Here is a 15,493-nt window from a genome sequence, read left to right on the forward strand (position 1 = left end):
GCCATTTCTGGCTATTGCACAGTTATTTATTAAGCAGTTTGATTTCTGAGATATATTCATATACCATATAATCTATTAAAGGTGTATTATCCATGGCTTTTAGTATAATCACAATGTTTTGCGTTCATCACTTTAAAAAATTTTAGAACAATTTCATTACCCCAAAAAGAGATCTCTCCACCCCTTACCAGTCCTTCCTCAGCCCTATATAACCACTAATCTGACTTCATCTTTATTAATTGATTTATATTTACATTTTATATAAATGGAATCATACCATATGTAGTATTTTGTGTTTGGTTTCTTTCACTTAGCATAATTTTTTTTTTTGGTCTGATAATGTATATCAGATAATTTTATAATTCATACATTTGTTTATTTAATCAACAAATACTTAAGTGCCTGCTCCGTGCCAGAGACTGTGCTGGCCCTATGTATGTAGGCATGCATTGGTGAACAAAGCAGACGTTATGATGGCTTTCATCAAGCTGTAAGGGACACAGATGATAAATGGTATATATAAGCATCCATAATTCTGTAAAAAATTTATAATTAAAAAAAACCAATAACTGTCAAAATAAAATAAACACCCCCATAATCCTGGGACTAAAGGAAGGGGAGGAGAGAGAACATTTTGATTGACTTAAGCCTGAGGGGGCTCTATTTCTTGTCAAAGGCAAAAAGGCTTATGGGAAGGAAGAGTTCTCTAACTGGTGAGTTCCTTGAAACTGAAACCTGTCTTTGTCTTTTCTTGCTTATGTTGGAGGAAAGTTTGAGAAAGGGTAACCTTGTTGAGGACTTCTCATAAGTCTAAGAAGGAAGCAAATTATTTGAAACATCAAAGATTTGACCTGGATGGCAGTAGGTATTAAAAGCCTGTTTGTTACTCTTAAACCAGATCTTAACAATGGAGACTAATTATTTTGTTAGAGAAGCCTACAAATGCCAGAGATACCTCTCCATAAATGTAAGCATTATTTGCAGTATGTGGGAAAATAATTTTTATATATTACCTGTTTTCATTCCACAAAGCCTTTGGAGTCAGTCTTGAATTCCACTTCTGCTATATAGCTGTGTGCACTGAGACTTTTGTTTTCTTGTCTGAATAAAATGAGAATATCACCTGCAGAAGTATAGTCAGTGGTTCAGAGGATGGATTCTGGAGTCTACTGCCTGGGCTCAAATCTTAGCTTCTTGGCCTAATTGCTATAAGTTATGCAAGTTGTTTAACCTGTCTATATTATTTAAAGTATCAATTACCAGAGTTGTGGGGTTAAATAACACAATTATTATTATTTTTAAATCACATATTTCCTGCCACAGTAAGGATGCCTTCTAAATATCTGAATAGATATTCTGTGTAATATATATTTTATCTCATTTAATCTTCACATAAATCTGTTAAGAAGAAATCTTATCTGTCTTGTTCACTCCACCTAGAACAGTTTGTGATATATAATGTGTTCCAAGTTAAACAAATGTTTATCTATAAGTAAACTGAGGCCCATGAGAATTCTAAAATCTCTTTCCACTAAACCATGATGTCGCTTTGAAGAGCTATTACTGGCAATGTCATTCACATTATCACTTCTCTTAATTTAGATCTGGCCATATGAGTTAATAAATCTAACTATTAATTCTGTCCTCTGTTTTCCCCCCTATCTTTCTTTTCTTTTAAAAATTCATTTTCATTAGTTAGGTTAGGAAAATTTAGATTAGAAAAACTGTTGTTCACTTTAGAATTATAATTGGTTTGATTAATCTGCACATTCAGGAATCACTTCAAATCTTCAGATTCAGCTTGGCTCCAACAAGTGAAAAGTCATATTAAAGCTACAAAGCATAAAACGTTCTTTTCTATATCGTTTTTCATATTCTATAGTATATAATGAAAAAATAGTAGCTCTATTATCATTTACCCACTTTATTTGCTGTTTGATTCAAATATAGAGGCTCTGAATTTTATCTGTAATGTTTTAGTCTCTTGTAGTTTTCAAGGTAATGAAAAAAAGATCAGTTGCCAAATGAAATTAAAGGTACTAGTAGAAAATGAATATGCCATATATGGTATGTTATATCTTTCTTCAGAGATCATAAATCAGGTTGAATGTTCATCTCATTCTCTTTCTGAACAGATTAGTTTCTAATAACAAGTTTACCATTAAAGAAATAAATCTACCTTAGGATAATTATTTTAGACACCTTTAAGTCAACAACAATAATATATATGCTATATAGTCCATTTGCCTGGTGTAGCAAATTCCTAATTTGACATTATCTTCCCTCCTCCTTTACGTCTTTAATAGAGCCATTTATCTCACTACCAAGGCTTTAGTAGGGATAAATTGCTGCGTAACTCACTTCAACCTCTTTTGTTCAACCAGTAAGCCAGACGTGGTTAAAAGCCAACTAGGCTTAGAAATATATATGTATATAATTGTTTCCTTTTTGAAATTTTAGAGTTTTATTAATTTGGTATGGTAAAATAAGAGACTTTATTTTGCCTGTTGAAATTACTTGACAGAAGTTTGCTTTGGAATAGAGCTTCTGTATCTTTAAAAAATACACAGTGAGTACACCCCCTGCTCTTTTGGTAGATGCCTGGCTAGAGAACAGCTAAGCTGCTTTAGGCATGTAATAGAACATTCCATTTCCTGTTCCCTTGCTGACACAGAGGAGTGTTCCTGCTGGCAATGATCTAATCATAGTGCAGTAAGAAACATGGCAGTTTGATAAAACATGGTGGAGACAGCGGCTGAAATGGAAGCATATGTTCTAGAAGACATTCTTGAGGTAGGGCTAGGTTTGTAAATGAAATGAAAGTTAAAATCTGAACAAAGAAATCTTATCTGCCGGAATTATTTTACAAATGAATAGATTAGAGGAGAGAGCGAAGAGGCAAGGCATAAAAGCAAGACTCGGTCAGGTCAGACCTCATTCTGCATGAGAATGTGCCAGTTTGGTTTACATGATTACTAAACAAGTCTAAATTTATTTCTGCTTAAACAATGTTTTTGCAAATTGTAAAAATGTAATTGGTGGGGAAAAAGGAAAAATGAAGGGGTCTCAGACTTAATAAAAAGCCTTGTGCTGTTGGTGACCTTTACATTAACTCATTAGAAGGTGGGGTCTGCAAAGCTGCTTTGAGTAGGTTTCGTATCAGGTGTCTCAGATTTCATTTACATATATAAGCCTAAAGCTTTGCTTGCAGTTAACTATTTAAAGTAGCTGGTTATATATGTGTGTGTGTATATCAATGTGATTGCTTAATTTAGCTGGTACACTTTGGTTCTAGATTTTTCATGTGACTTTTATTATTTATAAAATATTTAAATTACTAAATTAAAATTTCAAAACCCTAAAATTTAAGACACTCATGTTAGAGAGCTAACAATAAAAAATTGCTATGTTTTAAGCCATGAGAATTTAAAATTATATTTTCTTAATTTCTGTGGTTGTATTAGTTTTATAAGAACCTATTTGAGTATAAATCAGTTCAGGGAAATACATCTCAAAGCACTGATTTTGGTCTTAGGTATAGTATACTATCAAGCATTAATATTTATAGATGTGGGTATTTAAATCCCATTTTCTTATTGGTATGATTGTGGGTTTGTTTTTATTTTATTATATTTTTACTGGAAAACCTGTTTAGTTAAAGAGGTTTCAGTATGCTGAGTGCTATACCTAATGCTTAGACTGATAATATAATTTGTTACATATTTTGCTGTCTTCAAGAAGAGATTTTATTGGGGCTAGAGGGCTGGAGAAGCTGCAAAGGGAAGCTAGGCGGGGTTTAAAAGAAAAAAGCCTATGCGCATTATAAAGTGCTGCATGATCAATGAGCATTTTCTAGAGTCCCTCAGTGTGTGCTTGGAGCTGACATTGCAGCAAGTCTCATGGTTGTTCTGCAGAATGAAAACTGATTCCATTTTATTATCTAGCTCCTTGCAGACACCTGCCCACATACTCATTTCCCCTCTCCTAAAGGGGGAGAGTTGAATCCTGTGGTTAATTTCTATTCTTTCTCTGTCCCCCCTTTTTTTCCCTGTGATACTATTAGTGAGTTTCCTTAGAATGGTTTGGTGAAACTATCTACTTAAAAATAGCCATATATACTTTAATCAAGGGACTTCAGTAATTAGGAGTGGTCACAATCTTTTTGTAGTGGCTTCATTTAAACGAGTCTGATTAGGTTATAAAATTGTAGTGGTAGATTTTAATTCGCATTTATAAGATTTAGCTTTGGGTCTTAAATTAGCATATTTTATATATTTCAATAAATCTATTTGACAGTTTCCCTTGGCCTTTTAAAATTTCAGTATATAGTAGATTTTAGAAGTTTTTATTTTCTGGGGAAAAGATCTGCTTTTAATACAGTTTTGTGCTTTATGTTTAGATTATTCTAATGTTATCTTGATGATTGGCTTTTATTTTTTTCCATTAAAATGGTTTACTATATTAAGATATTTCATTATCTAACATATTCATTGTTACTAGTTATTAAGATCACTTTTACAATTTTGTTTGCACTAATTTTTGAATCTAAATTTACTTCCTTTATATCTTGCATCAAACCATACTAGTGAGAAGTGTTTCTCTTTATTTAAAATATTGTTTGTTGTATTTATCAATAATTGGCAGGTTAGATGTGAAAATTTTCCAAGTTGGAGTAAAGTAAGTTTCTTTTCCAAAATTTTATGTACTCTGACCTAATGTTAAAAGTAACACTACAGAGAGTATAAACTTGCTAGCTCTGATGTACCTTAAACTGCAAATAAATAGCTATGTATTATCTCATGAGCTTTCCAGAAAAAATATTTTAAGTTACAATTTTGCATAATGTCTAATAATAATGAGCTAATATACATAACACAGTAACAATTTTATTATGTCTGCATACTTCAGTGACAGTTTTATTATGGTACCTAATATTGAACTGTTTGAAGTCATCATCCTTATTTCATACTTGTGATTTTTATTTGTTGAACATCTGGAATTCAATGTAGATTTCTGCTTATTTACATTATATATACATTTGACCCTTATCTTTGGAAAGGTGAATTCTCTGGCATACCATAAGCCATTCTATTTTACTTGCTATAGAAGATTATCCTACCTAATGGCCATTTAGGTTTTGTTTAGAATAAGATATTTTGAAAAAAAAATTTTTTAGGTTATTTAGAAGTATTTTCTCATAATAAAATGGAACTAAATCACCTTAAGATATCATTTACATGTCTAGGAGGCTTTGTGCAAGCTTAGGGTGGGAACCCTCAAAGAACCTGTTTTTTGAATATAAGATTGCTATTATAAATGAAAGGTTATATATAAGGCCAATGTTTTTCTTTCTTTCTGGTCTAGCCTCTTAGGCTGTGCTATAAACTCCTGAAACAGGAAGGTTTATATGTAAAAGAGTAAGGCTATCTTTTTTGCAGTCTAAATAGTTGAAAGAATTGATATTTGTAGAGAAAATCTTATTCTGCTTGGGTCAGAAGAGCGGTGATTTGGTAAGAGTATCTGAGCAAAACTGAAATCTGGTAACCTGGTTGAGTTGTCATTTCAAGACCAAATTCTTGGGTAGACAGACTACAATAGAGATAGAAATGGTTAGGAGGCAGCTATATATGGTTAAAGTATGTTAATAAACTGAGGAGTTAAGGATCAGGAAGTGGGAGGCAAAAGCAGTTGACATTTCATAGCCATGTAATGGGAGCAGTGGTTTTTAACACACCAATAAGGTTGGTTTGTCTTCCTTACCCTTTTAGAAAGGTGTTTGTGGTGGTGGGATGACAAAGTGGGTTGGGTAAGGATTCTCCTGTATGAATAATACTCCATTCTCCCATGGAATGGGAGATGTAAATGTGACTGGGTAATGCCTATTTGAATTGGAAACTCAAAAAAAATAAAAATTAAACTTTGACTGTAACTTGGCCCTTTGACGCATACATTTTTAAAAGGAATACTTTTTAAATCTTAGTACTAAAAATGAAGGCTTAAAATCGTTGTGAGTCAGTATTGTACAGATTAATTCTCATAATGTTATGGTTTACCTTTTCAGCTATGATTGCATATTATATATGCCACATGTTTGTATATATTTTTTATCATATGTATATTTAACTTGAATTTTTTTAATCTTAAAAATCTTAAATAAGTTTCTAAAATTTATAATAGAACTGGAAAAAGTTGATTTTAAGTTACATAATTGCATCTCAACTTTCTAGGATAAAAGGTTTAATAGAATTAACAATTTATTTAAATTATCATTAACCCAGTCAGGAAAGTAGTCAAATACCAATAATAGAAAAGGGACTGAGAACGCATATCAATATCTTTTCTTCTACTCCTTATCTTATTTTTGCTGAGACATGATTATAATTTTAGAATTTTGATAATTTTCCTAAAACTTATATATAATAATTGATCCTAGTTTTTAGAAAGATCAATAGGAAGAAAAGGTCCTGCAAACTTTTTTTTTGTATATCCCAAATTTGTATGACTAGGTGTTATAGTCATAAACCTGAAGTTTATAGTTTTTTATATGAGAACATGAAACATGGAGATTATTTCAGAAACTTGATTACTATACTAGCTTTTGTTATTTATAATTCAACCAATTTTAGGAATTTTCTATAAGAATTCTTTAGAAATAAGTCTTCACAACTGTCATCTCCAACACCATATTGCCATCTTCTTTTAATTTTAATTAAATTCAAAATGCTTTGTTCAGGGTATAAGGATACATTTTGCTATATAATCTTGGCATCAGAAATTCCCTTTCTTCTTTAAATAAGACTGAAAAATTCACAGGAAAGTTAATGTTTCCCTTTGATTTCTCATGATTTTGATTTGTCAGGATTATGGCTACTGGTAAATAGAGGATTCGAGTTCCAACCAAAGAAATCCACTTGCCATTTACCAAAAAAAAATATTTTTGTAATGACATCAAATTTGCATTTAGTAGACTCTTTTGACAGGTACTTGCTAAATTTCTTTTTATTCTATAAAACATTAAGTCATGTAATGCCAAAGGTTTATATATTATATTAATAGGTATTCTGTGGATTTTTAAAGTTCTATTTTTAATCTAACCATAGTGATGTTTTCATTAGGAAGAGTTGGAGTAACTGTTGGGACATAAGTGTAAGTTAGTTAAGAGACTAAAAAATTCAAAATGTAAATTATTTGAACTTATATAAGTAACATTTTCCATGCATTATGAGGTCTGCAATCAAGATTAGATATGCTGGACAAATTGAATTTTATAGTTTTCACTTGAATATTTAGTTAGTAACTTTGTTGCTGGGCATCTGAAAATTCAATGAGGTTAGTCCAGTTAATTCTGCTTCACCAAGATAAAAGTTCAGTAAAAGGCTAAATGTCTGCCATTGGTATTTTTTTCTTTTTTTCTTTTTAAAGATTAATTTAATTTGCTTATTTCTCCCCTGCCCCTCTTTGTTTGCATTTGCTGTCTGCTCTCTGTTCATCTTCTTTTTTAGGAGGCATGGGAACTGAATCCGCAACCTCCCATGTGGGAGGGAGGCATTCAATCACTTGAGCCACCACCATGTCCTGCTTGTTGTCTCTCATTATGTTTCTTCACTGTGTTTCTTAGTTGTGTCATCTTGCTGCATCATTTTTGTGTGTCAGCTCACCGGCTTGCTTGTCTTCTTTGGCAGTCACCGGGGAATCAAACCCTACCCTACCCATGTGATAAATGGGGGCCCAACTGCTTGAGCTATATCCCTGCCATTAGTATTTTTAGCTCCTTGATTTCATGATATCTATAGGTACATATTCAAATAATAGTATTTTGCTTCATTGGTTCCATCCAAATTGTTGAAAACCCATACTTTAACATTGTCCTTACAAAGCTGACATTCTTCATGCATTCTGAATTTTTTAGTAAGCAGATATTTTTCTTTATGTGGTATTTAAGCTTCAAATTTGAAGCCTTTAACTCATCTCTTTCTTTTGTAACAGTATCCAGAGTATCTATGAGGAGCCAGCCAATGATTAACTGTTTGACTCCACGAAACTTTGTTCAGGTGTTGAAAACACTCTTAATCAGATCCTTGCTTCTTGGAAGTGTGGAAGTAGGGGAATCCAGTGATGCTATTTTGCATATCTCGGTTGCCAACTCAACGACATGGACTGTTAGCAGCCTCTTTGTTATTGGAAAGGGAGTCATCAGTACCCTTGAGTCTCATTAGAGTAGAGAGCCAATTGCAAAACTCCCAGAACCACCTCAACACCCCATGTTAAAGACTCTGTTCCTCAAGAACCACTCTAGGTACCAAGCTGTATTCTCTAGGGAAACAGAATCAACAAGAGATATCTGTCAATAGTATGCGATTTTATAAGAGTCTCTCACGCAGCCGTGGGGATGCACAAGTGCAGGTTCCACAGGCAGGCTGCACTTAGGGATTCCTGTGAAAGTCCAGTGAAGGTTCTTGATGAGTTCTGGGAGATGTTGGCTGTCCAAAGACAAGCTGGGAAGTTCTCTCTCAATGCTGGAATCACTTCCCTTTTAAGGCAATCAACTGATTGGGTTAAGCTCCACTCATTGCTGATGGCAGTCTCCCTGATTGATGTAATTGTAATAGCTATCTATGATTTACCACTGCAGTAAAGTCAATGGTGACTGAAGTCCATAAATGCCCTTGTATTACAGTTAGCCCAGTGCTTGCTTGACCAAACAATTGGGCATAATTACCTGGCTGAGTTGACACAATAGTCTAACCATCACAGGCACTTTTAGGTTGTCTTTTTTATGCTGTTTAATTGCATGTATTTATGAATATACAGCTGTTAAGAACATCCTCTGAATCCTATTTTCACCTTTTATCCTTAAAGAGTTTTCTGTTCTTACCATTTAAAACATAAAACACACATACTCATATATATAACTACATATACTACACATACATACATACACACTCATAATTCTCTTCCTGTCATGTTATACAGTAGAAATACACTATTTGAAAGCCAAATTTATCTTCGAAGTTGGGGACACAAGTTGCACCATTGCTTTCAAACACCAACTTTGAGGAAACAAATTGGGGAATAGATGGCTGAAAGTTAATTCCTCTAAAAGAAGACTGATATTTTAGTAGACTATGGAGGCTTCAAGAACTTGTAAAAAGGTAGTGTAACTAGAAGTATGTGAATTAATCTGTTGTTTGATATTTTTGCAACCATTCACATGTCAATCAATCGTAGACTAGTGATTAATGTATGCAAATGGAGGACAAAGTCCTGCTTAATGTTAGCTTCACTTAGTATAGTTTTCAAATTTGCCAAGCTGAAACCTTCGATGAGGTGTTCATAAATGTTCATTGTCTGTGAGATGATAACATTTGGTTTAATGAGTAGTTGTATTAATATGGGTCATTAATAATTTGGTCTTGGTTGGAACCTGACTTCTTATTGGATATTTGCTGTAAATAGGATGCTCACATAGTTTTATGGTAGCAGTAGTAATAAGCACATTAGCTACCATTTATTGGGTGTTAGAAGGGCTCTGCCAACTGTTTTGTAAGCATTGTTTTGTTTAACCCTTTAAATGACTCTGAGGAGGTAGGCACCCACTTCATATGTGTCTTCTAAGAAATAAATGAGATAATCTTTAAATGTTTAATGCAGTGCTTACTTAGCACATAATAAATTCTTAACTATAAGCTATTTGTTAAAGTGTTGATATTACTCCTGTGGTAATAATTATCATCCTTTTATGACAGATGAAAACAATTTGGGCCTCAAAGGTGATTAGAGCAGCAGTTCTCAAACTTTTTCATCTCTTAAAAATATACTCTTTTAAATTATTGAGGGAAGTGGATGTAACTCAAGTGGTTGAGCACATGCCTCCCATGTACAAGCTCCTGGATTCAAGTCCCTGGTTACGGGTCACTTACAGCCAAAGTTTAGGGTCAGTAAGGGGACAAAACTAAGATTTAGACCTAAGTCTTTTTTATTTAAACCATTGTGTGGTGGTTGAATATTGCTTTAAAAATTTAAGTCTTAGATCAGCATTCAGAAAACTGGAAGTAAGGATTTTGAGGACTCTGAGTGAAAAATAACCTTTTTACAAAGTGGTGAGTAAAAGGAGAAACTAGAAAAAAAAATCTCTTGCTTGTTGCATTACGTAAGTAGTAACAATGTTTTGATGGAAGAAAGTAAAGATAAATCTTTAGTTGTTGGAGAAGGAAAAGAGCAAGACCTTGTTGACATTGTCAAAAGGGAAAAGCTCTTGAGCAGTAATGAGGAGAATAATTAAAATTTGATTTGGGTTTACAAATTCTATCAGATCTTTTATGTTACGATTCTGAATGACTAGGAATGGAGTTCATAAGTTATAACTTTGATTACTCTTATTTTGGGAGGCGAAACATATATAGTATTTGTCAAATTAGAATTTTTTCGTTTTGAAGACTATAAAGTCTCCTTTTCTGTATCCCACCACTAGTACCACTTTGGTGTTTATCCAGTCAGGAGAAATTTTTCCTCTGAGACTATCAATTTCATCTTGTCTATGAAAATGAAAAATTAGAATTCAGATGACGTATGGCTTCACATATCCAAAGAAGTCTTAAGCTGTTATTCATTTGCATAATAGTAAAATTATGCCACTTAAAATTTACTTTATACCTTCTTCTCGTATTTATAGTTATATATATATACATTTATATGTATCTATATTTTTGCCACAATTTACATTTGAAATTGGCATTGAAATGCATAATTTGTTCCCATAGGAAAAGAAAAATATCAGTAACATCTGTACATCTTTCTGTCCTTTCACTTCTCAAATCCCAATTATTCCCCCCGCCCTCACAAATTCATATGAACAGTTCAGCTGAGGCTAAGTATTAGGTCATTGGATTCCTTGTTTAGCCTCAGACCTTATGTCATTGAGCCTCTTTCTCTGAGTTTTGAAAGCTGTTCTATGTTTCCTTTTCCTGCTATATATTGTCTAGATCAGGGGTTCTTAACCTTTTTTGTTTCTTGGACCCCTTTGCCAATCAGGTGAAAACTACGGACCCCTTACTAAGTCCACACTATACTGTAATAAATATATCACATCCACACCAACATGTCTTACAAGAATAATGTCATTATGAATTTCAGTTCAAGGCTCATGGTCCCTTGTTAAGAACCCCTGGTCTAGTTTCTTATCCCCCACTTGATGTTTGGATATTGAGGCCAGCCTAACTCCTTGATTTCACATAGCCTCATTTGTTGACCTTCTCTTTTCATTTGTCTAACTGGTATTTGCTCTTAGCTGGTTCTAACCTTGAATTTGTCCTGCTGTTACTTCTCCAGTTCTTGTTACATGTTTTCCATTTAGAATTTGTGCCTCTTATCATAGCGTACAACCAACATATATTTGTGCAAATTGTTTAAGCAAGTTAGAAAAAGACAGTTTCTAAATTCTTTCATCTCTTAAGGAAGTACCAGTTATATTTTCCAAGAAATACATACAGTATTTAAGTGTTCACACATATTGGGAAGTTGTCTAAGATTTGTGTCACCTTTGTAAGATATTTTGTATCTTTCAAGTATCTTTCTCAGGTTTTCTCTCTGTTTTGTTGTCTCTTAATTTTCCCTATAAATGGAGATAGCAGTGGCTAGAAAGACATTTCTTCTACAAAAATTATCCAATTAAAGAACCAAAAGATTAAGATCAAGTCCTATACAAGTCATTTTAAAAATTTGGCAGTGGATCATGATTTTATAAATATTTTATTAATTAAAATAAAATATATATCTTCTGTAAAGTGTTAGGTAAGTGGAAATGCTGAATTATATTGATACTGATTTTAATTTCTAGACTTAATTGATTTTCTTTTTCATTGTCTTGAGCTTGTAATGTTAAGATGATTTTCTATGTATAGTTTTATTCTTAGTGTCTTCAGTAACTTTTAGCATTGTATTTTAAACACAGTAATGCTTTTTTATCTTCATTTTAATTTGAGATATTTTTATACATTGAAGGAATAACCATCCTATCTTTTCTTCCTTACATGGAGCGATGAAGAGCTAATAGCCTTTCATATTGCTCTAATCAAGCCAGGTGATCAAAAGGCTGGGGTTTTAAGGGTTATAAACTTTTTGTCATTTAAAACAAGTTTTTAAAGAAATTTTTATTCCTAGGATTCTTAATCTCTAAAATTGTACAATCTCTAAGGTTGTACTATATTGTTTCTCTAAGATCCCTTCTAGACATAGAAGTCTATAACTAGAACTCTTTAGGTAGTGACTTCAGTAACTTCAAAACAAAACTTTTGAGGCAAACGCGCCAATTTCTCATATATTTCAAAAGTATTATAAACTGTTTTACTTTGTCGTTTCACATTTAGGAATTAAATCCAAGCTCAATTTGACACCTGAACACTTAATTATTTGACTTTATTCTACTCACCCAATATTATCCTTTATATTGTATTCTACTATCCTACTCACATTGTCTATCACCGTCTTCACCATCTTTTCCATTATTCAGTCTTACTTACATCTTACCTTTCTTAGGGTTTTCACTCCCTAGTCTTCTGTTTACAGTAATTATTTCCCACCCTTTTTGATACTTCCCCCCAGGTCACTCTACCTTTAAACAGTAAAATTTAAACAGTAATATGAGACCATACATTTAAAATATTTTAAAATTTGTATTATGTCCTTGATTAGATGATATATTCTTTTATACTGGAATATTGGCTCTCTTTAAATTAAAAAAAATTTTTTTTCTATTTATTTATGTAAAAGACACTTTAGCCCCCCCCCCCAAAGACTTTTGAAGTAGCTTACAAGAGTGTCTACTCTAAAAAATAAAAATTAAAAAGGTATAATAGTAAATTAAGACCAGTCATGAAAATAGTATACAGAAATGCATATCTAATACGTGTGTAATTACTAAGTAGGTCAGATTAACTAGCAACCAAAGCAAAATTGGAAACTTGCTGGATGAGATTTAAAATTTGTGTTCTAAGTTCCACAGGCATACTATATGATTTGCAGAAGTGATATGTTTCCTGGAATTAGATCTGAGAAAAATTTCTCTGTGGGCTCTTATAATGGAAAAATACTACATGTTGTAGTAGATAAGTTCTTCAGTACTTCTCAAATGAACAATGAGCTTCACATTATTTCTATAGCATGTAAGCCAAGGGGTTTACTCATAAAATAAAATACACTTAAAAAAAATAATGTAGTCTAAATACTCAGTTTTCCAAGGATAAAATTTATCCAAGGATAAATTTTGAACATATAGAGCAGAGTTTACAAACTGGTGGCTTCTTGTCTGTGTCAGACATAAAATTGTGTTCTGTATAGCACACATAATTTTGGCCCAGCCTTGAGCATGGTATAGATCTCCATTTATTTACATTTTTCTTAATTTGTCTCAGCATTGTTGTGTGGTTTTCACTGGTCAGGTCTTGCAAATATTATGTTAAATTTATCCCTAAGTGTTTTATATTTTTTGGTGTTACTGTAAATGGTAGCTCTTTGTATTTTATTTTACAATTTATATCGCTTATATATAGGAATATAATTGATATTTGACCCTAATATATTGACCTTGATCCTGCAGGCTTGTTAAATTCACTTATTTTTGTGTGGTGATGGTCGTGGGGTGTGTGTGTGTTAGATCTTAGCATTTTCTACATACATGTTCTTGTCTACAAATAAAGTTCGTTTTCCCCCCAATCTTTCCATGCCTTTTATTTCTTTTTGTTTTTTTCTTATTGCCTTAGCTAGGACCTCTAGTAAAATGTCAAGTAGGATTGGTGACTGTGGACATCTTTACTTTGTTTCTGATCTTATGGGGAAAATATTAGTCTTTCATCATTATGATATTTTCTGTGTTTTTTTTTTATTTATTTCTTTTCCATTTGAGGCTGTTCTTTTCTATTCCTAGTTTGCTGAGAGTTTTTATCATTAAAACATGTTGAATTTTATCTCTTGCCTTTATTTGCATCTTTTGAGGTGACCTTTTCATTTTTTTTCTCCTTTATTCTGTTATGGTATGAAATCCTAATTGAGTTTTGGGTTTTAAATCATGTTCTTGGGATAAATTCCATTTGGTCATGATCTTTTACCCCTTTTGTATATGGCTGAATTTGATTTACTAATATTTTATGAAAGATTATTCTTCCCAATCATTATTTATCCTTTAGTTTTCTTGTTATACCTTTGATTGGTTTTTATATTAGGGAAATGCTAGATTTATAAAATGATTGGGAATGTATTTTCCTCTTCTGTTTTCTGAACGTTTGTGTACAATTGAATGTTTGGTTACATTGAACAAGGAAACCATCTGTCCTAGAGTTTTGTTTCTGGGAAGGTTTTTTAATTAAGAATTCAATTTCTTTAATATATAAGGCTATTTAGTTTTTTTTCGGTCAGGTTTGCTAATTTGTGTCTTATAAGGAATTTGTCTTATTTCAATCTAAGTTGTTGAATTAATTTAGAGAGTTGTTCATAATTAGTTCCTTACTCTTTAAATGATGGTAGGCACTGTGATGATGTTCCCTTTTAATTCCTCTTACTTGCAATTTACATTTTCCTTTTTTTCTTGGTCAGCTTAATATGATGTTTATGTCACTGATTTTTCTGTACTTTGTTCATTTTCTGTTATTTCAGCTCTTATTATTTCCTCCCTTCTACTTACTTTCAGCTTAATTTGCTTCTCTTTTTCCAGCTTCTTAACGTGAAAATTTAATGCAGACTGATTGTTAACTTAATTCTATTTTCAGTTTTTTTAAATCAATATTTAAAGCTGTAAATTTCCTTCTACACACTGCTTTAAGTATATACCACAAACTTTGATACATTGTGTTTTCACTGTCATTCAGTTCTACATGGTTTCTAATGTCACTTGTGATTTCCTCTGACTCATTCTACCTTTCTTCACTGTGATTTCTTGGGAGAATTCAGCAGTAATGCCTGAGGTATCTATTCTCATTTGTGTGTCTAGAATGGTACTAGTTGTATGCCATTCTTGGGAGACTTGAGAAAATATTTAAAAGTAGGATGTTTCATTTCTCAATATGTTCCAGATTTCCAATTTAATTTAATTTGGTTAGAGAATGTGTTTGAATACATATATTATCTGTTTTAGTGAATGTTCTATGAGTGTTGTATAAATGTCTATTTGTTTGTTGATATTGTTGTTAAGTCTTTTTACATACTTGTTGACTTTCTGTCTCCTTGTTCTATCAGTTATTGAGAGACAAGTGCTGAAATCTTCAATTATAATTATGGAGAGGCCCATTTTTCCTTCTGGTTTGTCACTTTTTGCTTCATGTATTTTGGGGTTGTATTATGAGATAATACACATTTAAAATTATTATGTCTGCTAGCTGAATTAATCCTTTGTTATGAAATCTACCTCTGTATCTTTAATATTCCTGTTTTGCCTTAAGTCTTCTTTGTCTATTACTAATAGTCCCACCAGCTTTCTGATGACTAATGCTTGTTTGGTATATTT

General features: G+C 32.4%; 1 protein-coding gene across 15 annotated transcripts in view; it reads left to right on the forward strand.

Annotated features, from left to right (window-relative positions):
* The window catches only part of ANKRD17 (ankyrin repeat domain 17), a 178,870-nt gene that overhangs the window by 36,462 nt on the left and 126,915 nt on the right, over positions 1-15,493 (forward strand). For 5 of the 15 annotated variants that reach the window (XM_071216054.1, XM_071216065.1, XM_058297155.1 and 2 more), the window contains exon 1: positions 2,645-2,793. The exons of 7 other annotated variants lie outside the window; for them this stretch is intronic. Coding sequence is in view for 4 of the 8 variants with exons in the window: in XM_058297155.1 (XP_058153138.1) it covers positions 2,740-2,793 (54 nt within the window). In the remaining 4 variants the exon portion in view is untranslated. Of the gene's footprint in view, positions 1-2,639; positions 2,794-15,493 lie in introns of those variants that run through there. 3 more of the 15 variants (XM_071216053.1, XM_071216077.1, XM_058297149.1) reach the window with 2 other exon arrangements.

This window comes from Dasypus novemcinctus, chromosome 1, assembly GCF_030445035.2.
Source record: "Dasypus novemcinctus isolate mDasNov1 chromosome 1, mDasNov1.1.hap2, whole genome shotgun sequence".
NCBI lineage: Eukaryota > Metazoa > Chordata > Mammalia > Cingulata > Dasypodidae > Dasypus > Dasypus novemcinctus.